At 50.9% G+C, this 23,701-nt stretch overlaps 3 protein-coding genes across 4 annotated transcripts; 2 read left to right on the top strand and 1 right to left on the bottom strand.

Annotated features, from left to right (window-relative positions):
- The first annotated feature begins 1,759 nt into the window (after positions 1–1,759).
- Positions 1,760–5,676, top strand: CALR (calreticulin). Its single transcript, XM_034998703.1, has 9 exons — positions 1,760–1,924; positions 2,288–2,389; positions 2,577–2,780; positions 3,217–3,311; positions 3,401–3,610; positions 3,691–3,804; positions 3,895–4,038; positions 4,704–4,796; positions 4,883–5,676. Exons 1-9 carry the CDS (start codon positions 1,834–1,836, stop codon positions 5,081–5,083), a joined length of 1,254 nt encoding a protein of 417 aa, XP_034854594.1. The 5' UTR covers positions 1,760–1,833; the 3' UTR covers positions 5,084–5,676.
- A 1,887-nt stretch (positions 5,677–7,563) lies between these two features.
- RAD23A (RAD23 homolog A, nucleotide excision repair protein) lies at positions 7,564–13,346 on the top strand. Of its 2 annotated transcripts, none has more exons than XM_034998701.1 (9): positions 7,564–7,743; positions 9,096–9,257; positions 9,420–9,601; positions 9,737–9,792; positions 9,926–10,053; positions 10,327–10,405; positions 10,526–10,656; positions 12,330–12,494; positions 12,575–13,346. In XM_034998701.1, the coding sequence occupies exons 1-9, from the start codon at positions 7,672–7,674 to the stop codon at positions 12,686–12,688; spliced, it is 1,089 nt and encodes a 362-aa protein (XP_034854592.1). In that variant the 5' UTR covers positions 7,564–7,671; the 3' UTR covers positions 12,689–13,346. The 2 variants fall into 2 exon arrangements, with proteins under 2 accessions (XP_034854592.1, XP_034854591.1); XM_034998700.1 differs by having other exon boundaries at positions 10,523–10,656.
- A 519-nt stretch (positions 13,347–13,865) lies between these two features.
- GADD45GIP1 (GADD45G interacting protein 1) lies at positions 13,866–15,789 on the bottom strand. The gene is made up of 2 exons (XM_034998702.1): positions 15,418–15,789; positions 13,866–14,218 (listed from the first exon to the last, which is right to left on the bottom strand). The coding sequence occupies exons 1-2, from the start codon at positions 15,765–15,767 to the stop codon at positions 13,900–13,902; spliced, it is 669 nt and encodes a 222-aa protein (XP_034854593.1). The 5' UTR covers positions 15,768–15,789; the 3' UTR covers positions 13,866–13,899.
- Positions 15,790–23,701: the final 7,912 nt, after the last annotated feature.

The following is a 23,701-nucleotide window of genomic DNA, read 5'->3' as shown; positions in this document are numbered from 1 at the left end:
ACCTTTACTCATTTAACCATCACAATTATGTGAGCCTGAAAAGTGGGGTTACTAAGATCACCCGATCCTGACCCTACAGTGAGGTCCTTATAAAAATTCAGTATGTGGATCTACAAGTCCCTTCTTAGCTTCAAAATACTTCCCTTGTCTTAGTTTATTTAATTCCTCCAAGAGTCTTTCCTTCTTTCTGTCACACAGCAAGTAGGTTTTAAGCCTCTTTTGTGCCAGGTGCTACAAGAGACACTGGGGGATGGTGAAGTGAGTAAGACAGTGTCTACCCTCAAGCAGGAAGCACCAAGCTCACGTGTGCGTGACATTATGGTGGAAGGGAGGGAAGTTGGGAGGGTCAGTGGCAGGCCAGGAGTGATCACCCCAAATTGGGGCTCCTCATGAGGGAGTGCAGGTTGGGTGATACTGGATATGTCTGGGGCAGAACCCCAACTTCTCCAAGACTCCCCATTCCTTTTTCTGAGTCCCCACCACTATCAGGGAAGCACCCCTTCCCCCACTCTTTTGCCAGGATTCTCCCTTTCCCGAGTTCACTTCCATGTTACAGGTCCAGGGCCTGTTTGCTTAGAATTTGGGAAACCCCCAGACCTGCTTCCTGCTTCCTGCAGCTGAGGGGGGTGGGGTGGGCAGGGAGATGGTGTCAGTCACTGTCAGTCACGTGCCTCTGGCTTCAGAAGACTCTAGACTCAGGGGTCCTGCCCATCTCCCTTGGACTTTATCTTCCCCACCATCTGTCTCGTTTTTTTCTTCTCCAACGGAACCCCCCTCCTCTCCTCTTCAGCCGTTTAGTTGCAAAAGCCAGGCCGTTTGTGGGAGACCACAGGCAGCGACCCCTTTACCGGCTGCGGGAGGTTTAAAGGAGAGGCTGCAGTTAGAGGAACAACCCTACCAGACTCTAGGAGCCACAGCCAATAGTCACATCTTCTAGCCTTCTAGGCTTCCTACTCTCTGTCCCCGGACAACCCCAACAGCTTTGAAAGCGGTTCTGTAGGGCGACACCTAGCCACGGTTGCTCCTCCTAGCCTCTCAGGGGCTCCTGTGACTTCAGAGGCTAAGTGACTTGCCCCAGTCACACAGCAGCAGTCTGACAGGCTGTCAGGGAACTAGGGACCACTAAGGGCCAGAGAGGAGAGAGCGAGCACTTTACTCGCTAGCCTGCAAGGCTGTGGCACTGGGGTGACGTGAAGATCCAGGGCCCCAGCCCCTGAGCTCTGGTGCCCTTTGCCCCATCCTGGCCTGGGGCGGGGGAGAGCGAGAGCGAGCGCGTCGGAGTGGGGGCTCCCCAGCTGCAGAGTAGAAAGTGGTTAGGAAAACCTTGCCCATACCTCCCGGCAGAGGGATGAAAGAGGTAGAGCTCGGGCAGGGTCCAGGCCCTGCGCGGTAATACCGGCACTCGCCCGCGTTCTTTAAACGCCCAGACCAGGAGCTAAGCGCGCGGGCTAGGGCGGGGTTGGGTCGGGGTCTGGTCACATGACCTGGGCAGAGTGGCTCGAGGCCCCCACCGCACCGGTGGGCGGCCCCCACAACGCGTGGTCGACCTTCATTGGCCAGTTGTGTGGCCAATAGAAATCGGCCATCTGGGAACCCTGCGTTCCGAGGCACAGCCTAACCTGCTCAGACCACAAGGGTCCAATGGAAAGTCAGGGCCGTGGCCGCAGGCCAATGATAAGGTGTAGAGGGCGGGACAAGAGGCCGGGCCAGGTTGGTTTGAGGGGCGGTAGGGTATAAAAAGGCGCGGCCGGCAGTAGCGTCTGTCCCTACTGCAGAGCCGCCGCCGGAGGAGAGGTTTAAAGGGCCCGCGCGCCGCCGCCCCCTCGGCCCGCCATGCTGCTACCCGTGCCGCTGCTGCTCGGCCTCCTCGGCCTGGCCGCTGCCGAACCCGCCATCTACTTCAAGGAGCAGTTTCTGGACGGAGGTAAGGCGTGGTCCCGTCTCGAGGCCGTCCCAACGATGAGGGCGGCCCCTCAGCCTAGATCTGCGTTGTCCCCCTGTAATTACTGCTTAGAGGACCAATACGATGGCCTCTGGGGACGAGAGCCGCAGGCGAGCCTCCCTTCCATGTCCCTGGGGAGCGTCGAGGGTGCAGCGGACTCCTGCGGCAGGAGTTAGGATTCGCTGGAGGAGCCCTTAAGCCATCGAAGGTGTCAAACTAGAGGATGGGGTGGGGTCAGTCAAGGGGTATCTGTTTCTCAGTCCTCAGCAATTTGAGGCCACTGGCAGATAATTCGGTGGGGAGAGATCAGTACGGCCGCACTGACCTGCCCCTTTGATCCCCTAGACGGGTGGACCGACCGCTGGATCGAATCCAAACACAAGTCAGATTTTGGTAAATTTGTCCTTAGTTCCGGCAAGTTCTACGGTGACCAGGAGAAGGATAAAGGTAAGGGCCTGAGGCGGGTGGGTGTTCGGATTCAGGAGGACTTCCTGGAGGAAGCCCTGTACACACACAGCCTGGGTATCCCCACCAGCAGGGCAGGGGGGAGGAAGGGGCAGTCCTCTGTGTCTCCAATGCTTAGGAGCCCGGGAGGTTGGGGCTGAGCCATGACCTCACTGTGGTCTCCTGCTAGGGCTGCAGACAAGCCAGGATGCCCGCTTTTACGCTTTGTCGGCCAGATTTGAGCCCTTCAGCAACAAGGGCCAGACACTGGTGGTGCAGTTCACCGTGAAACACGAGCAAAACATCGACTGTGGGGGTGGCTACGTGAAGCTCTTTCCAGATGGTCTGGACCAGACCGACATGCATGGAGACTCTGAATACAACATCATGTTTGGTGAGGGGCCCCGCCCTGGTGCTGACCTTTGATTCGTTAGAGGGAGACTGAAATCTCAGGGGTTCCTTAAAACCCCCGACAGGTAGTTTTGAGAACACAAAAAGTACTTATGTAGTTAAGGCTTGTCTTTGCAAGGAAGGCTGAGAACGTTGCATTGTTATTGTTGGTCTGAAACTGTTAGTTTATGGGATTTTCTGTAGCTATTTCCTGATATTACCAGTGAGGGCATTAAATTCTAGAGCCGGTTTTTGTTTTTTTGGGTTTTTTTCCCCTTTTTAAAAGGGTCCACCTTTAGCTCCCTAGAACCAATTGGGGTCTGATTCCTGTCCTGTGACCCTTTACAGACTTGAATTTAAGAACCAAGTCTTCCTTTGTGAAGGGGAGCTTTGCAATGGCAGGCAGCTTCTTGCTCTAACTGAATCTGCTTTTCACCTAGGCCCCGATATCTGTGGCCCCGGCACCAAGAAGGTTCACGTCATCTTCAACTACAAGGGCAAGAACGTGCTGATCAACAAGGACATTCGTTGCAAGGTGTGACTGGGGGTGGTGACAAATGGCTGATAGGGGAGTCTCAGAGGCCAGCCTGGTGGGTGGGGCCACTCATCTCCCACCCTCTTCAGGATGATGAATTCACACATCTGTATACCCTGATTGTCCGGCCGGATAACACCTATGAGGTGAAGATTGACAACAGCCAGGTGGAATCAGGCTCCTTGGAGGATGATTGGGACTTCCTCCCTCCCAAGAAGATAAAGGATCCTGATGCTTCGAAGCCTGAAGACTGGGATGAGCGGGCCAAGATTGATGACCCCACAGACTCTAAGCCTGAGGTTGGTGCTTGGGCAGAGGCTCCCCACATGGAGGGTGCAGAAGGACAGCTGGGTTGCCTGACCTTTTTGTGTACCCTCAGGACTGGGACAAGCCCGAGCACATCCCTGACCCCGATGCCAAAAAGCCAGAGGACTGGGATGAAGAGATGGATGGAGAGTGGGAACCACCTGTGATTCAGAACCCTGAGTACAAGGTGAGCCTGGGGCTCTGAGCAGGGTGGGGGGTGCACAGTGGGGAGCACACTGACCTCCACTCAACTACTGGTTCCCTTCCCCTTCTGCAGGGCGAGTGGAAGCCCCGGCAGATCGACAACCCAGATTACAAGGGCACTTGGATCCACCCAGAGATTGACAACCCTGAGTACTCCCCTGATAGCAACATCTATGCCTATGAAAACTTTGCTGTTCTGGGCTTAGATCTCTGGCAGGTGAGACATAGAGGGGATTCCTGGAGTACTTCAAATGTTCAGGGTCATCTAGGAAGAGAAAGGGGTAGTAGCATTCAACCCCAGGTAGATCTGAGCCCACACTGGTGCTTTTCCTGAAGAATTTCCTGGTCTGTGTTCATGGAGTTCTCCCAGCACCCACTTTGAGGTTTTGCTTATTATGTGCCAGATACCTTTCTAATAAGTTCCTTTATGCAAACAAACGTATTTAACTGCCCTTAACAGCTAGAAGTTGGTTAGATAACCTTGTTAGAAAATTAGTTTTAGGGGTACTTGTTTGACTCGGTAGAGTATGCAAATTTTGATCTCACAGGCATGAGTTCAAGCCCCACATTGGGAGTAGAGCCTACTGGAAAAAAAAAAAATAATGTAACTACTAGAAAAAATTAAAAAAAAAAATTCCATTTCGGAGGAACCTAATTTTAGTTTTATTCACTGATAAACGTTTTCTGCCTAGAATGGTGCCTCGCATGTAGTGGGTACTAGGAAAATATTTGAAGAGACTGAGGGAGACCCTATTTTACAGATGAAGAAATCAAAGTGCATTGTGTAGTTGTCATGGGAACATTGGGGGGGGGAGCTTGTCCAAGGCCAGGGACATCTGATGTCCACTCTGACCACCTCTCCATCCATCCTCCTGCCCCCAGGTCAAGTCTGGCACCATCTTTGACAACTTCCTCATCACCAACGATGAGGCATATGCAGAGGAGTTTGGAAACGAGACCTGGGGTGTCACAAAGGTGGGACCAGGGTCTGGTCCTGGGCTTGGTGGGTAGGCAGGTGTGGTGGGTGGGGCCAGTCCCTGAGGTGTGTGGTCTGTGTGCAGGCGGCCGAAAAGCAGATGAAGGACAAGCAGGACGAGGAGCAGAGGCTAAAGGAGGAGGAGGAGGACAAGAAGCGCAAGGAAGAGGAGGAGGCAGACAAGGATGATGAGGAAGACAAGGACGAAGATGAGGAGGACGAGGATGACAAGGAGGAAGAGGAGGAGGAAGATGCTGCCGCTGGCCAGGCCAAGGATGAGCTGTAGGGGCCATGCCACTGCCTCTAGGGCTGGACTGAGGCCTGAGCGCTCCCGCCGCAGAGCCGGCTGCGCCAAATAATGTCTCTATGAGACTGGAGAACTTTTCATTTTTTTCCAGGCGGGTTCTGATTTGGGGTGGATTTTGGTTTTGTTTCCTCCCCTCCTTTTTTTTTTTTTTTTTTTTTTTCTAAACTGGTGTTTTGTCTTTGATTCTCCTTTAGTCCTTATTCCTGACCACCTCTTTCTTGATTGACATCTTTGCCTTCCTCTGTCCCTTTTTCTCCCCGGATCCCTTAGTTCCCCTCCAACCTGAGGGGGCAGGGGAGTGTGGAAGAGAAGCCCCAGGCCCAAGATTCCATCTGCTTTCCTTCCTGGATCCCAGAGGGGGGCCGGAGAAGAGGGTGGCATCCCCAGCCCCCAGCACTGTGGAAGAAGAGGGTTCCTAGGGCCTGAGCTCTGACCCCCACCCACCACCTCCCTTTTTCCCCTGCTCCCAGGACTGGGCCACTTCTGGGTGGGGCAGTGGGTTCCAGCTTGGCTCACACTGAGAATGTAAGAACTACAAACGAAATTTCTATTAAATTAAGTTTTGTGTCTTCCTCCTGTGTCTCCTTCTGGGGGAGGTGACTCTCGAGTAAGGCTCATTTTCCAGCGGCTAAAGTGTTGGTTGAATGTCTCATAAGGTTCCAGGGCCTGTTGTTTACCCCCACAACCTCAAACCAGTGAGAGTGATGGTTCTAAGTGCCATTACAAATACTCTATATTAATTCATTGAGTCTTTGCACCAAACTGGTGAGTTTTGTTTCTAGTTCCTGTTCAGTTTGATGAGAAGGTTGAGCTCCTGAATTTAAGGAGTAGGGCAGGGCTCTGAACCCACACCGTGGCACCATTTCATGCCATCCATTTTACACTCAACCATATCTACCTCTTAACTGTTAATGAGCAAGACTACATAGAACGATTGGACCATTTTAAACGTTTCCATTTTTTTTTTTAAGATTTTATTTGACAGAGACTGCCAGCAGGGAACACAAGCAGGGGGAATGTGAGAGGGAGAAGCAGGCCTCCCGCCGAGCAGGGAGCCTGATGCGGGGCTCAATCCCAGAACTCCGGGATCATGACCCAAGCTAAAAGCAGACATTTAATGACTGAGCCACCCAGGTGCCCCTAAACTTTTTTTAATACTAGTCCGTATTAGAAGCTATTCCTTCTATAATAACATAGGCACAGAGATGGTAAATAGCACTGTTGGTGGTCTTTGAATTCTTAGAGGGAAAGAGATGGCCCCAAGGAGGGTGCAGAGATGATAGACCAACAAGGTCTAGGGCCCCTGAGGCTTAGCCCATCTCTTGGGGTCCATGAGGCTGCCCCTGAAGTTCAGTAGGTGTCTGGAGCTCATATCCCTTGTTGCAGGAGAGAGGCAAGAAGCCCTCAACAGCCTGGCCTGTGGTGGGAACGTCTAGGCTCTGCCTGCGCTGAAGGGAAACAACAGGACCCTGGTTACAGTTGGGCAATGGGTGAGGTGTCAGGTAACTGCCTGGTTCTGGGCTTGAGTTGAGTGCTTGAATGGAAACTAAAGAGCAGGTTTGGAGACAGGTAATGGTCAGTTCAGGATGGGAGGACCACCACCCAGTAACTGGGAGATACTCTCAGCCTTGCCTCCATCCAGTCCCCCAAAGCACCATCTTCATCTTTGGCCAACTAATCCTTCAATTCCTTGTTTGGTGGATGGGCCTTCATGCTTCCCACCTGTGGCCTGTGGCCCAGTTCCACCCTTCTGGGTAGCCTCCAATTGAATTGGTGCATCCAGGGAAGTTTATGGAGAGAATTCTGTATTCAATGTAGGGAGGCCTTGAAGGGTGACCGTTTCCTTAAATACTTCTGGGGTCAGACTGGGGATAGTGGGGTGAACACAGTGGTTGGGGTAGGATCAGCAGAGAGGTGGGACACCCAGGAGCTACTACTCTACGTTCATTCCAGAAATCCAGTTCTCCCTCAGGAATGAATGAGGTCCCAAGTTGGCCCCCTAGCCCTCCTTCCACGGCCAAATGTGGTTTTTAGAATTTTCATTTTTTTAATTACTTGTTGGTGACCTTTTGAGTATCTTTTCCAATCTTGAGTAAGGGTTCCTATGAGGGTGGCCACACCAGAACAAAACTCATTTGGTAAACAAAAAAAATGAAACCAAAAAAATACAAATATCTACAAGTACATGAAAAATTTTGCTCAATGTAATCAACAGAAACTCTTAAGGGCATGAAAGGGGGCATATCGGAGCCATTTTGTGGCCGTACGACGTCACCGCTAACGGGCATGGCGTCACTCAGGAAGCCACGTGATGTGTACACGTGTTGAAGGAGAAGCTGCCTCCGGGAGACTAGTTTAGTCTGCGCATGCCTGGTCAAAGGCCTCCCTCTTGCGCATGCCCACCAAGGCTAAGGTGGCGCGCGCAGGTCACGTGCCTGGTGGTCGGCGCGCGCACCGCCTGCCCCGGAAGCGGTCGCCTCGCGGCGCGGCTGGGCGCTAAGATGGCGGCGGCGTGAGTTGCATGTTGTGTGAGGATCCCGGGGCCGCCGCGTCGCTCCGGCCCCGCCATGGCCGTCACCATCACGCTCAAAACGCTGCAGCAGCAGACCTTCAAAATCCGCATGGAGCCTGACGAGACGGTGGGAGCTGGACCGGAGCCCGGGGGTGGGAACGACGGGTGCCGGGGGGGGGGGGGGGGGGGGGGGGGGGGGGGCGGGGAGGACGGCGCGGGCAGGGCTCTGCCCACCCCTTCCAGCCTGCCTGACTTTCCCGAACCTCCGTTCGGTTCTCGGCTCAGCCCCCGGCGACTCGTGCTGATGGCGCTTATGGGCCGGTCTCCGGACGAGGCCCCACCCCCGGGGCACCCATCAGGCCCCAGCTCCAATGTCAGCGCCCTCGCGGGTCGCGGGAGCCGCAGGTTCAGATTCCCGGCCGGGCCACGCTCTCCGGGACGGGGACTCCGAGTTCCCAGCTTTGCAGGCGTCTCCTCAGGACGTTGGTGGCCGAATTTGGGAGTAGTGACCAGGAGATGCCGAGTGGTGACGGCAGTGACGGTGATAATGATAATAAACGACCTGAGTTTCAGTGGTCTGTGTGTGCTGGCGGTTTGTTCTTTACCAGATGCTGAGCGATTGTTATCTTACTAAAGATGCAAAACAGACTTACCACTTGAGCATTCTTGATTCTTGTACTCCATTTTACAGATGTGGAAATTTAGGAATTAGGGAACTTTGCTACAGTCACAGAAAGCAAGTAATGGCAGAACGGGGATTCAAATTTGGTTTTGCCTCATGTGAGAACGCATAGTCTAAACATTGCGCTGCATTTTTAGCTGAAAAGAGGCTTATGACGTAACAGACATATTGAATGTCTATGTGTTTGGCACTCTTTGCACAACTATCTCGTGAAGGAGACACTGAACTCTATGTGTTGTAGAAAAGGAAGCACTCATATTTTTCGATCAGTCCAAATATTTGAATTTGGGCAAACTACTTAATCTCTCTGTGTTTCTGTTTTCTCAAATATAAAACAGGGCTATTGATATCTACTTTATGCAGTGGTGAGGCTTTAAAAGTGATATGTATGCACTTAGGTTAGTATTGTCCGTATAAGATGCTTTTGGCAAAAACCAAGCACTGTCAGCAGTGGGGAATGAAGAATCTTATCTCCCTTTTATTCTGTTTAATTTTTCATCATATTTTAATTATCTGAAGTTATATTCGTTTTCTCTTTTCCTTTCGTTAGCGTTACCTCCGCGGAAGCAGGGACTTGTGTTGAGTTTTGTTCCTTGTTATATGCTCAGTAGCTAGAGTAGCGCCTGGCGTGAAGTGTTCAGTAAACACTCTGTTGAATGGTAGGATGAGCAAACAAATTCGAATCTGGCGTGGTTGATTATGAAGCTTAGCTTCTCTGCCATTGAGGCTTGTAGCGGCCCCCCCCCCCCCAAAAAAAAGAATCTTGAGGTTTGCAATGAGTGTTCCTCTCCTTCCAGGTGAAGGTGCTGAAGGAAAAGATAGAAGCTGAGAAGGGTCGTGATGCCTTCCCCGTGGCTGGACAGAAACTTATTTATGCTGGCAAGATCCTGAGTGATGACGTGCCCATCAGGGACTATCGCATTGATGAGAAGAACTTTGTGGTCGTTATGGTGACCAAGGTGGGTGAAGGGTGCTGGTTGGGAGGGTGGGTGAATTAGCTGGGGAGCTGACAAAGAGCCAGTGTGCCCGGGAGAGATTAGCTGTGAATAGGGTGGGGCTGAGATGGGGTGTTGGGGCTAGATAGGGGTATTGATGCCTGCTCCTTTTTCTGGGTGTCACAGGCCAAAACTAGCCCAGGCACCTCAGTACCCCCAGAAGCCTCACCCACTGCTGCCCCGGAGTCCTCCACATCCTTTCCTCCGGCCCCTGCCTCAGGCATGTCGCATCCCCCACCTACTGCCAGAGAGGACAAGAGCCCATCGGAGGAATCAGTCCCCACGACATCCCCGGAGTCCGTGTCAGGGTAAGGCCAGGGAGCAGAAGCCCCAGCTTGGGCCCTGTCCTCCCAGCACCTTCCAACACATACATGTTCCTGCATACTTGGGGGAGGGCAAGCCGCCAGAAGCCAGGGTCCGATTTCTCTCTCTTGAATTTGCAGCTCTGTTCCCTCTTCAGGTAGCAGCGGGCGAGAGGAAGACGCGGCATCCACGCTAGGTGGGTGGGTGGTCCCCAGGGCAGAAGCAGTTGGGTGCCCCAGCCAGCAGCTGGGCCTTGTGTGGGTGTGGGAGGGCCTGGGAGCTACCCTTCCACCTCCTTGGTGACCCAGGCCTTGCTGCTCCCTCCACAGTGACTGGTTCTGAGTATGAGACGATGCTGACAGAGATTATGTCCATGGGATATGAGCGGGAGCGGGTCGTGGCCGCCCTGAGAGCCAGCTACAACAACCCCCACCGAGCCGTGGAGTATCTACTCACGGTGAGGTGGGGCTGCTCCCTCCTGGGGAGGCCTCAAGGGAGTACATGGGCTTACGTGCCCTGATGGGTGGTCAGGGAGGCACAACCTGCCCTCAGGAGCGTTTGGGTTGTGGTTCCAGCCAGGAAAGCCTTCCTGGAGGAGCCTGGACATGAGTGGTGGGGTGGGTCTGTGGAGGGCAGGGCCGAGGCCTCACCCGTCTTCTGCCAGGGCTGAGCATGCAGAAGGGAGGCAGTGGGCAGTCTGTGCATTAGAACTAAATAGGACCCCTGACAGGGAATTCCTGGGAGCCCCGAGCCAGAACATAGTTCTGTCCAGGAGAGCCAGGTGTCGGAGCAGCCAGCCACAGAAGGAGGTGAGTGGATTGGGAGATGTGCATGTGGGGTGTCTGGTGTCAAAGTGTTGGGACTCCCCCACCCCGAGCTTCTGGGAGTCCAGCATGGTGTCTGAATACACACCTTTCTCCTGCCAGCAGGAGAGAACCCCCTGGAGTTCCTGCGGGACCAGCCCCAGTTCCAGAACATGCGGCAGGTGATTCAGCAGAACCCGGCACTATTGCCTGCCCTGCTCCAACAGCTGGGCCAAGAGAATCCTCAGCTTTTGCAGGTGCGACCCTGGGGATGGAGGGAGCCAGGGCCCCGGAAAGCTAGCCTGGCCCAGTGTGGTATGTGGGAGTCCCTCTGTATTTGGAAAGCAGGGCTAATGACAACCCCCTCCTGCTCTATACAGTCTAATGCTCTGCCTGGTTTCATGTCATTTTCTCAAACACCTCGTGAGGTGTGGGTGGTGTTGTCATTGTCCCACAGAGGAAGATGCCAGAGGTCTGGAGCAGTCTTGGCAGCTGGTATTGTGTGTGTCTGCCTCCAGCCTCTGGGTCCTTTGCTCTGCCTTCTGGGTCTTTCGGCTCTGGCTTGGCCTCACGTACAGTTAGTGCATCCTCAGTGTCCACGGGGTTGCATGGCACCACCCAGGACCAGTGTGTCCCAGTTGGCTCTGGGACCACGGTGCTCAGCAAGGCTCCATTCTGCCCTTGAAGGTTCCTGTGCAGAGGGGCAGTGGCTCCTGGGTGTGACAGGGTTTTCTGGATCCTCTGTAAAGGCCTGCCTCTCCTGGTTTAGGGCCTGGCGTCCACTGCTGCTGCACTTCTCAGTCTCTTGTGCTGCGTCTTGCTTACCTTCTCTGGTGTTACAGGGCTCAGGCTGCACGCCTTCACTCCTCTTCTGTTTAGTGTTCCCTCTGTATCACCTTGAGTGATGATGTTCCCCCCCCAGATTGATGTAACCAACCTGAACCTCCAAATGCCACGCTTATCCATGGCTGACTTGACACAAGCATGGAAATGCTTTGTAGGTGTCTTAAGGCTTCCGAGCAGATCCTCCTCAGCCCTCCCCATCCCTGCAAAGACCAGCCTGGGGTTGCTTGAGCCTTAGGCCCTGTGCACCTGCTGGGGTCGTCCATCACCTGTCTCGCCAGAACATCTCACTCAGCCCAGCCCTGCACTCAACCCCTGTGGCTGCCACCTCAACTCCCACCCAGTTCCCTGGCAGCCACCCCCCAGGCCTTGGCCTCTGCATAGCCCCCATTGTCCATTCTCCACCAGGAGCCAGGTTCCTGAGAAACCACTTTTTGAGGTGAAGTTAAAGTCAGACGTACGTAAAAGTAGAGTTGTAGAGAGTTGTAGAACCCCAGATGTGCAACACCCAGATAAATTAGTCTGTTTAAAATGTACACTGGATCATGTCTTGCTTTATTTAACTATCACTGTGGTGTCTTTTCATACTAGAAGGCAATAGAAGAAAGCAGGTCTGGTCTTTGCCTTCCTCTCTTTGTTTTGTCCCCCTTCTGTTGTTTACTTTGTTCCTGCCACATGGATCTTCTGTTTTCTGGGATTTGTCAGGTGCATTTTTATCTCCAGGCCTTTGCACTTACTGTTCTATCTGGAGGGAACTTCCCTTCCCATCCTGCAGATCACAGGCCCCTCTTTCCTGGCCTGCAGGATTTTTTCTAGTCCAGTGTTTGCCCTACTGTATGCGAGGCCCACTATTTCTATTGTAAATAATTACCCATTTATTTGTTTATAGCCTGTCGCCCTGCCCTGGAACATCAGCTCCACCAGGACAGGGCCTGTATCCACTACTGTGTTGCCATTTGGCCAGAATGGGCACCTTCTAAATATGTGCTGAGGGAATGAAAAAGCAGGGCTGTGATAGGGACCTGGTGGGGGCGGGGTGGGTGGGCATCAAGGGCCGTGGGTCACAGTCCCTTCCTGTCTCCCACAGCAAATTAGTCGGCACCAGGAGCAGTTCATCCAGATGCTCAATGAGCCCCCCGGGGAGCTGGCAGACATCTCTGATGTGGAGGGTGAGGTGGGCGCCATAGGTGAGGAGGCTCCGCAGATGAACTACATCCAGGTGACACCACAGGAGAAAGAAGCTATAGAGAGGGTAAGAGGCCTGGCTGAGGGGTGACCTCCCTGATGGGCAGGGCCCTGAGGCCCTGCTGATACCCATCCATCTTCCTGCAGTTGAAAGCCCTGGGCTTCCCAGAGAGCTTGGTGATCCAGGCCTACTTCGCTTGTGAAAAAAACGAGAACTTGGCTGCCAACTTCCTTCTGAGTCAGAACTTTGATGACGAGTGATGCAGGGAGGCCAGGCCGCCCCCCAACCTCCCCACCCCCCAACTCCACAAAAGTTTTATAAAAGAAAAAAATATATATATATTCATGTTTATTTAAGAAGTGCAAAAAAATCAAAAACCTTAAAAAAAAAACCACCCCGATTTCCCACCCTCCTCAAGTGGCCCCCATTCCCATCTTGGCCTGAGAAGACCTAGGCCAGACAGCTGTCCCCCATCCCCCGCCCCAGCCCTGCCTGCTCTAAGAAACTGGCAGGACTGGAGGCGACAGATGGGCCCCTCTTGGCCTCTGTCCCAGCTCCCTGCAGCCAGATGGAGAGGCGGCTGCTTGCTTCCCCCTCCCCCGAAGAGCCCCTGAGACCTCCCCCCGCCTTCTTCCAGGGTGAGGGGAAGCTGGAGCCCCAAACCTTGATCCTCCATTGGAGTGCCCCAACCTTTCCATCTGGGGTAAGCACTCAGAGGCTCAAGGACCGCCCCCCTCCCCAGTCTGGCCTGCATCCCTTCCCCGGAGAGGAGGCCTGGTTTCTCCTGCCTGGGGAGGGGGTAACACCAGAGCTGCTCTGGAGGTCAAGGCCACCCCCCCATCCCACCCCACCCCCCGCCCCAAGGACAGAACCGTGTCTCTGATAAAGGTTTTGAAGTGAATAAAGTTTTAAAAGCCAGTCCTGTGATGTGTGCCTACTGGGGCTTCCTGCTCCAGCTTGTCTGTGTCTGGGGGCTAGTTGGGCACAGGTGACATGGCCGTGCTGAGAAGGGGGCAGAGTGGTCTGTCAGCCTCGGCAGATGGGGGCTCCCAATGTCTCCACACCCCCCTTGAGGCTATCTCATTCCCAGGCAGTGGGCCCCAGCCCCAACTTAGCTTTGGAAGGGCTGCTTCTCCCTGCCCCCCACCATCACCACCACAGTCTGTTTTGGCTACATTTCTCCCCCTAGTAATCGGCTAATTACCGGAGATTAATGTTGGTAAACAGAAGCCTTCTTCTCCTCTGCCATCTGCTCCTCCATTATTTCCCCATTGCATCCCCCTTCCTCCCCCTGAAGCCCCAGTGAGTCGGCGTGGCCTAGAGTCCCTGAGTGAGCAGAGCCAGGAAGGATGGGTGGGGCATTCCCTGGCCCCAGGTGTTGCGGGGCCCCGGAAGGGGCGTGATGAGCGCGGACACACAACTGTGCAGGGCCAGGGCTGTCGGGCAGCAGATTTTATTGGGAGAAGCTAGCTCAGGACCTGGGTGCCACGGAGGCTGCCGAGTCTGGGGTCGCAGCAGCAGCCAGTGCAGCAGCTCGGGCCTCCTTCTTCTGTCTTTGTTTCTCCTCCTTGAGGCGTTTGCGCTGCTGCTTCTCCAGGTCCTGCAGCAGCTCCTGGAAGCGGGCACTCCTCGGGTCCACATGGTAGCCCAGGCGTTCCTGGGCCTCAGCCTGCAGCCGGGCCCGCCGCTCCTTGTCTGCCTGCTCCTGTTCCCTGCGCTCCTGCCGCTGCCGCCGCCAGGTCTCAATCATCTGTGGCATCTTGGCCATTCTCTCTGCAATGAGCTGCTCCCTGCAGGGGGGGGTAGAGGGATGAAGACAGCAACACGCAGCCAGAAGAGGAGCACCCGGCCACCCACAGCCCAGCACCTAGTCTGCCCACATTACAACTCCCCCAACTCCCCCAGTGGAGATGAAAAACTGGGAAGACTTAGGGTGGTCATTAAAACTGTCAGGAAAAGTCCCAGACAAGTGAAGTAACCGGAGAGATGAATTAACTTGTGTGTGGCCTTGAGCACAAGAGAGCTAACCCCCTTAGGAGGAGACCCCAAGTCAACTCAGCATTTCACTGAGCCATCCGAGAGCTGCACACCATATGGCCATTCCCACAGCACACTCTTTCATCCTGCAGACATCACTGAGCACCTACTGTATGCCAGGCCCAGTTGTAAAGGCAAGAAATGGACTGGACCTTTCCCTCCAATCCTGTAAGTTTGTAGGTGCCAGTCACAGCCCCATTTTAAGGATTAGAAACGTCAAGCTGAAAGATCTACCCCATGGCAGGGTTATCCAACTAGGATGGGACAGAGACTGGGGTTCACGTTCTAGCTCCAGTTTACTGCCTGGGTGACTGGACAAGTGACTCCACAAACTCTCAGGCTTCGGGTTTTCGTCTCTTTAAAATGAGGGTGATCCCCTCTTCCTCCTAGAGTTATTGTGAGGACCAGAACAATGAAAAGCAGGAAAACGTTCGGCCTCCCCCAACGTGCCTGCCCTCCAGGAAGTGGCACCATCCTGCTGTTCCTGGGCTTGCATTCTCCCAAGTCTATCCTTCAGACCTGTCTCCAAGTCCGACCTCTGCCCTTGACTCCAGGCCCCATCACCTCCCACTCTTCCCCAGCCACACTGACCTCCTGGTAGTCCCTTAAAGCATATTCCTACCTCAGGGTCTTTGCACCAGCGGTTCCTTCTACCAGGAACACTCCCTAAGATCTCCCCGTGGCTAAGTCTGGTCCTTCAGGTCTCTCAAGGATCAAGTCCTTGGGTTCCACCCACAGCCCACCACCTAGTCTGCCCACATGAGGTTCGAAGTCTCACAAACCAAAGTCGTTCTCTGGCACCCACATTTTCCACCCAATTTTATCTTCCTAATGGTCCACTGCCGCCATCTGAGATTATCTTGTTCTCTGCTACGTGCTCAGCACCTGGGACAAGGCCTCGCGCGCCGGAGGTCCGCAGCCCACAGCCCCGCGCCTACCCGACCGCACACACCTGGCCTGACGCTTCTGCTCCTCCGCCAGCTGCTGCACCCGCAGCGACTCCTGCATGGCCGCCAGGCTCGGGCACCATTCGCGCTCCTCAGCCTCCAGTTCGCGCAGCTGCTCCCGCGACGGCCATAGCGAACCGGCGGCCACCCCGGAGGCGGCGCCGTGCCGCGCGAACTGCTTGGCCGCGTAGCGCGGCCCCAGCTGCCAGCGCGGCGTCAGCGGGTCGTCCGGGTCCGGCCACCAGGGCCCTGGCGAGCGGCGTGGGGGCGGCGGCGCCCGGTAGCCACGGGAGCCCCGGCCCAGGACCGCCGGCAGCCCGAGCAGGCTGCGCGCCCGCCGCACGGGCACCGCCATCTTGGCTGTGCGGGGTCCTCGCGGGCCGGCCGGGCTGGCCACGGCACTGCCTGCGCGCGAGGTCCGACGGCAGCCTGGGCGGGGCGAGGGGCGTCCCTGCTGCCGCAGCTCCGGGCGGGGGAGAGAAGGGGCTGAAAAATGCTTTATGCAGGGGCGCCTGGGTGGCTCAGTCGTTAAGCGTCTGCCTTCGGCTCGGGTCATGATCCCAGGGTTCCGGGATCGAGCCCCACATCGGGCTCCCTGCTCCGCACGAAGCCTGCTTCTCCCTCTCCCACTCCCCCTGCTTGTGTTCCCTCTCTCACTGTCTCTCTCTGTCAAATAAATAAATAAAATCTTAAAAAATAAAAAAAAAAATAAATGCTTTATACATCTTCAAGTATAATTTAAAATTTTGTTTTAGCAGGTATTTATTAAAATCTCAGTAAAATTTAATTTTATACATTTAAAGTAGCATTTGATTTTTTATTTCCAAAATTTAAATGTCTAAATTTTAAACCACTATTTATTTAAAAATTTAAATATTCCTTCAGTTTGAAGTTTAATCTACATATTACTTTATATTTTATTTTATTTTTACATATTACTTTATATTTTTAATATTTAGAATCTTTTAAAGACGTTCGTTAAAATATTTAGATTTCATTTTAAATACTTGAGTATTGTTCGTAACATTAAATATTTTTTATGCTTTATTTTATGCTTTTAAATTAGATTTTTAATATCTCAAGATTTTTATTTTAAAGAATTATATAAGAACCTTACCTAGACAATTTTAAATATTTAAATTTCTACTTAACAGTATTTAAAGTTGTATGATTATTTAAGGTATTTATGTAGAAATTTTATTTTAAATTTTATTGTAAACATTTTGTTACTTTATGCCTTTTCATTTAATTTTTCATATTTAAAAATGTTTAAAATGTTTGATCAAGGTGTAGCAATTAAACAGTATTTTTTAAAAAACAGGGTTTCAACCTTAAAAAGGAAGGAAATTCTGTCTCATGCTACAACATGGATGAACCTGGAAGACATTATGCTGAGTGAAATAAGCCAGTCACAAAAGAACATATATCATGTGATTCCACTTATATGGGGTCTTTGGAGTAGCCAAATTCATAGAGACAGAAAGTAGAATGGTGGTTGGCAGGGACAGAGGAGACAAAGAATGGGAGTTAGCTTTTAATGGGGACAGAGTTCCTGTTTGAGAAGATGAAAAAGTTCTGGAGACGTATGGTGATATGGTTGCACAACAATGTGAATGTGCTTAATAGCACTGAACGGTACACTTGAAAATGATTAAAATGGTATGATTTATGTTATATATATTTTATCACACACACACACACACACGAATTGCGGTTTGCTGGGTGAACTAGGAAGCCTGGAGAAGAATATTCGTAATTTAGAACCGCGGCATATATATCATTTATGTCAATCTCAAGCTGGAAACAGCCGGCACCGAGTCCATTCACAGGAGAATGGAGACCTCAGTTCTGATGTTTCAACCAACACCAATACCATACAGGAATGCAAGAGCAGAAATTACAGCTGGGTGTAATCTCAACGTGGGTGATTCTCAGGGACCTCATCTGCAACGAAGGAGGCAGGGCCCAAGAGATTCCTTTTCATAAGGGAATGTTTTTCACTGCGTAAAGTTTACACAAATTGTCCTTTTTATGTAAAGTGGAAAAATCCTGGTGTCATTATGGATGCACACCTTTAGCAGTAAAGGATAAAGATTATTCTGGAAATCAAGATGGGACACCTCTGGTGGGGATGAGGGGGCATCTGGGTAGTGGTCATGCGGGGAGGGATGAGGGTCACTTGGTAATAGGGCACTGAGCTGGACATTCTTGTTCTGTTTGCTTTTTGCCAAGTGGACTATATTTAATGTTATCTCTTTTTTTTAAGATTTTATTTATTTGTCAGAGAGAGCAAGGGAGCACGAGCAGGGGGAGGGGCAGAGGAGAAGCAGGCTCTGCACTGACCAGGGAGCCCGATGTGGGACTTGATCCCAGGACTCTGGGATCATGACCTGAGCTGAAGGCAGATGCTTAACCAACTGAGCCACCCAGGCATTCCTAATGTTATTTCTTTTTTCTTTTTTAAAGATTCCATCCATTTATTTGACAGAGACACAGCCAGAGAGGGAACACAAGCAGGGGGAGTGGGAGAGGGAGAAGCAGGCTCTCCACGGAGCAGAGAGCCCGATGCAGAGCTCTATCCCAGGACCCTGGGATCATGACTTGAGCCGAAGGCAGACGCTTAATGACTGAGCCACCCCAGGCGCCCCCGGGGGCCCATTATTAACTCAGGAAATCAATGAGGTGGGTTACAACTAGTATTTATTTGTTTATTTCTAGGTTTACAATTAAGGGGAGAATGGCTCATAGAAAACTTTTCATTTCAAAAATTATTTGTTTAAAAAATTGTGACAAAACACACATAAAATTTACCACCATCATCATTTTAAAGTGTGCTATTCAGTGGCAGTAAGTGCATCCACACTGTTGCTCAATCATTACCACCAACCAGCTCTAGATCTTTGTCATCTTGCAAAACAGAAACTGTCCCTATTAAACACTAACTCCTCATTCCTCCCTCCCTCAGCCCCTGGCACCCACCATTCTATTTCTGTCTCTATGAATTTTTTTTTAAAAGATTTTATTTATTTATTTGAGAGAGAATGAGATAGAGAGAGAGAAGGCATGAGAGGGGGGAGGGTCAGAGGGAGAAGCAGACTCCCTGCCGAGCAAGGAGCCCGATGCGGGACTCGATCCCGGGACTCCAGGATCATGACCTGAGCCGAAGGCAGTCGCCCAACCAACTGAGCCACCCAGGCGCCCCTGTCTCTATGAATTTGATGACTCTAGGGACTTCATATCAGGAGAATCATACAGCATTTACCCTTTTGTGACTGGCTTATTTCACTTAGCATAATGTCCTCAATAACGTCCCCCTTGTAGCATGTGTTAGAATTTCCTTTGTTTTTAAGGCTGAATGACATTCCCTCATACGTATTTACCAAATTTTGTTAATTCATTCGTCCACTGATGGACACCTGGGCTCCTTCCACCTTTTGGCTGTTGTGAGTAATGCTTCCATGAACACGGGTGTACAGAGGTTATTTTTTAATAGAAAAAATAGAACAGAATAAAAATATCAGATTGTATCACATGTAGTAAGGGTTAAGTATCCTTTGGTAAAACTTTTATTTCTGTCATGTATACATGTTTGTATATACTAGTGTTCCAGTTGCAGATGATGCTAACAAACCTTGCCCCAAACAACCATTTTGATTATGCTCATAGAGTGCATAGTTCAAGAATTTGGTTATCAACAGTAGCCAAACTATGGAAAGAGCCTAAATGTCCACCTAATGATGACTGGATAAAGAAGATGTGGTGTGGGGCGCCTGGATGGCTCAGTTGGTTAAGCGTCTGCCTTCGGCTCAGATCATGATCCCAGGGTCCTGGGATGGAGCCCCACATGGGGCTCCCTGCTCAGTGGGGAGCCTGCTTCTCCCTCTGCTCCCCACTCATGTGCTCTCTCTCTCGCTATCTCTGTCTGTCCCTCAAATAAATAAAAAAAAATCTTAAAAAAAAAAGATGTGGTGTGTATATATACAATAGAATATTACTCAGCCATCAAAAATAACGAAATCTTGCCATTTGCAGTGATGTGGATGGAGCTAGAGGGTATTATGCTAAGCAAAATAAGTCAGTCAGAGAAGGACAAATACCTATGATTTCACTCATACATGGAATTGAAGAAACAAAACAGATGAACATATGGGAGGGGAGGAAAAGAGAACGGGAAACAAACCATAAGAAACTCATAACTATAGAGAACAAATTGAGGGTTGATGGAGGGAGGTGAGGGGGATGGGCTAGATGGATGATGGGGATTAAGGAGGGCACTTGTGATGAGCACTGGGTGTTGTATGTAAGTGATGAACCACTGAGTTCTACTCCTGAGCCAATATTGCACTGTATGTTAACTAACTAGAATTTAAATACAACTTTGCACAAAAAAAAAAAAAAAAGGAATTTGGGCAGAGCACAGTGGGAATGGCTTGTCTCTGCTCCTTGCTTTCTGCGGCCTCAGCTGGGAAGAATTTGAAGTTGAATGAATTGATGCCTGGCTACCAGAATCATTAGAAGGCATCTCCCTTCATTCAGGTCTCGTCATTGATGCTGGCTGAAGTCTCAGCTGGGCTATTGGCTGAATATCCTCTACAAAGTGGTTTCTCCATGTGAGCCAATTTGAGCTTCCTCACAACATGGTAGCTGGGTCCCTAGTGCCCAAGGCTGAAGTGCATGGCATTTTTATGACTGAATCTCAGAAGTCACATGACATCATTTCTGCTCTATGCTGTTGGTGGAGCCAGTCATAAAGGTTGTCTAGGTTCAAGGGAAGGGGTCAAAGATTGTCATGCAATCAGAGGATTTTCTTTCTTTTTTTAGAAAAACATTTTTTTAAAAGATTTATTTATTTATTTATTTGATAGAGAGAGAGAGAGATAGCGAGAGCAGGAACACAAGCAGGGGGAGTGGGAGAGCGAGAAGCAGGCTTCCTGCCGAGCAGGGAGCCCGATGTGGGACTCGATCCCAGGACCCTGGGATCATGACCCGAGCCGAAGGCAGACAGACGCTTAACGACTGAGCCACCCAGGCGCCCCAGGAAAAACATTTTTTTTATATTTATTTATTTGACAGAGAGAGTGAGAGAGCACAAGCAGAGTGAGCAGCAGAGGGAGAGGGAGAAGCAGGCTCCCCGCTGAGCAGGGAGCCCGATGCTGGGTGCCATCCCAGGACCCTGAGATCATAACCCGAGCTGAAGGCAGACGCTTAACCAACTGAGCCACCCAGGAGCCCCCAGTCAAAGGATTTTCAAGGTCACATGCAAAGAATTGTATGTGGGATGGGGCATACTGTTGAGGTCTCTTTGGAAAATACATTCTGCCACCTCTGGTTCACAGTATAAACTGTATTTCTCACTGCACTTAGTTGTAAAAAATAAAAGTTAAAGAAAAAAGTTTCAAAAAAAATCTCCGCTCAATATTGTTCGTGTTATGAATAAGCTATTCCAACAGGCTGTTTTGATGGACATTTGGTTCCAATTTTTCTTGATTGCAAAAATAATGCTGCAGTGAGCCTCCCTATCCGTGTCCCCCTGTGCCCACTGGGAGGTTTCCCTGGCGTGCCCAACAAGTCTTTCCCCAGGGTTTGCTGAGGGACACATGACCAGTGTGGTTGAGGTCTAAGTGAATGAGGGGATTGAGGAAGGAGGTGCATTGCACAGTGATAAACAGGGGTCAGCCCTGCAGGCATTATAGGCCATGGTGAGTTTGGTTTTATTCCAAGGGCAATGGGGAGCCATGGGAAGTCTCTGAGCAGAGAAGAGATGGATATGATTTATGGTTCTCCTCTGGCTGCTGAGAAGGAAAGACATTGAGTGGGGCGACATGCAGAAGCAAGAAGACCCATTAGGAGGTAGAAGGGGCCATGTGGTCCCTGACCTGCGCTGGTCTCAGGGCCTTTGCATTATCTTTGCTGTTATTATGTCTAGAACTGTCTTCCAGAATCTTTATATGGTGGGCTCTTTCTTATCATTCATGTTTAACTCTGCAGTCACTTCTTCTACTTTTTGAACCTTTGAAGAGATAGGTAATGAAGTAGAGCTGGCCCTTGACCTCAAACAGCTCACAGTCTTGTGGGTGAGACACACAAATAATTATAACAGAGGTGAAAGAAGTAAGTTCCCGCAATGGGGCTGATGGGCAACAGTTTCCTACCAGACCAGGAAATTTGGGATCCATTCTGAGAAACACCAGTTCAGAAGCTAAGAGTAGACACTTTGATGTCAAAGTAGCCTCAGCTGAGTTCCAGCCACTGGCCAGGGCTCTGCACATGGCAGGACCCAAATGGCACTGGGGTGGGGTAGGGTGGGAGTGGGGGTGGGGGGCATAGAGTGGAGAGGCTTCTGAGGGCAGGTCTCAAATTGAAATTTTATTTAAATTAGAATTAAAATTTACATAACATAAACTTAATCATTTTAAAGATTTGTTTTTATTTATTTGAGAGAGAGCGAGCGAGCACAGGGAGGGGCAGGGGGAGAGGGATAGAGAAAGTTTAGCAGACGCCTTGCTGAGCTTGGAGCTAACATGGGGCTCCATCCCATGACCCCTAAAATTAATCATTTTATTTATTTTTTTTAAGATTTTACTTATTTATTTGACAGAGAGAGAGAGACAGCGAGAGAGGGATCACAAGCAGGGGGAGTGGGGGAGGGAGAAACAGGCTTCCCACAGAGCAGGGAGTCTGATGCGGGGCTAGATCCCAGGACCCTGGGATCATGACCTGAGCGGAAGGCAGACGCTTAACGATTGAGCCACCCAGGTGCCCCAGGCGTCTGATTCTTGGTTTCATGATCTTGGGGTCATGAGATGGAGCCCCGTGCTGGGCTCTAAGTTCAGCAGAGAGTTTGTTTGGGATTCCCTCTCCCTCTCCCTCCCCCTCCCACATGCACTCTTTCTCTCAAATAAATAAATAAAAACTATTAAAAAAATAAAGTGAACAATCCAATGGAATTTAACACATTCATAGTGTTGTGCGACTAGCAACACTCTAGTTCTGGAGCATTTCCATCACCCCAAAAGGGAATTCCATCCCCGTTAACAGTCACTCCCCCTTACCCCCTCCCCTCAGTTCCTGGCAACCAGTAACCTACTTTCTGTCTCTACAGATTTGCCTAATTCTGATATTTCATAAAAACAGAGTAATTTGTGACCATTTGTATCTGGATTCTTTTTTTTTTTTTAAGATTTTATTTATTTATTTGAGAGAGAGAGAATGAGAGAGAGCACATGAGAGTGGGGAGGGTCAGGGGGAGAAGCAGACTCCCTGCCAAGCAGGGAGCCCGATGCGGGACTCGATCCCGGGACCCCAGGATCATGACCTGAGCCGAAGGCAGTTGCTTAACCAACTGAGCCACCCAGGCACCCGTGTCTGGATTCTTTTACTTAGCATGTTTTCGATGTTCACCCATACTGTAACATGTATCAATCCTTGTTGGACTGACTCGTGTCCCCCCCACAATTCATATGTTAAAGTGCTAACTCTCAGCACCTCAGAATGTGACCATGTCTAGAAATACGGTCTCTAAAAAAGTAACTAAAATGAGGTCAGTACGGTGGGCCCCAATCCCTTACGCTGGTATCCTTTTTTTTTCTTTTTTTAAGATTTTATTTATTTATTTGATAGAGAGAGAGAGCAAGCGAGCACAAGCAGGGGGAGTGGCAGGCAGAGGGAGAAGCAGGCTCCCAGCTGAGCAAGGAGCCCCACGTGGAGCTCAATCCCAGGACCCGGGGATCATGACCTGAGCCGAAGGCAGAAGCTTAACCGACTGAGCCACCCAGGCACCCCTATGCTGGTATCCTTATAAAAAAGGAAATCTGAACACAGACTCACACGGGAGGAGGATCATGTGAAGACACAGGGAGATGTTCTTCCACAAGCCAAAGAGAGAGGCCTCAGGAAAAAAAAAACTAACTAGGGTGACCCCTTGATCTCAGATTCCTAGGCTCCAGAACTGTGAGAAAATAAATTTCTGTTTATTAAGCCCCCTAGTCTGTGGTCCTCTGTTATGGCAGCCCGAGCAAATTAATATGTACTTCATTCCTCTTTACAGCTGAATGATATTCCATTGTAGGGATTTTTTTTTTTGGTAGTAACAAGATGGAAAATAACATAAATGTCCAAGAATAGAGAGCTGGTTAAGGAAACTACTAAATATCCACAGGATGGAATACTAAGCAGATGTTAAAAACGGATAAAGGTGCTCTTGGGGAGCCTGGGTGGCTCAATCGGTTAAACATCTGCCTTCAGCTCAGGTCATAATCTCAGGGTCCTGGGATTGAGCCCCACGTCGGG

Source organism: Mirounga leonina, unplaced genomic scaffold (assembly GCF_011800145.1).
Source record: "Mirounga leonina isolate KUSES-001 unplaced genomic scaffold, KU_Mleo_1.0 Mir_94, whole genome shotgun sequence".
Classification (NCBI taxonomy): Eukaryota; Metazoa; Chordata; class Mammalia; order Carnivora; family Phocidae; genus Mirounga; species Mirounga leonina.
The sequence above is the reverse complement of the archived record's forward strand: the minus strand, read 5'-3'. Positions and strand labels throughout refer to the sequence as shown.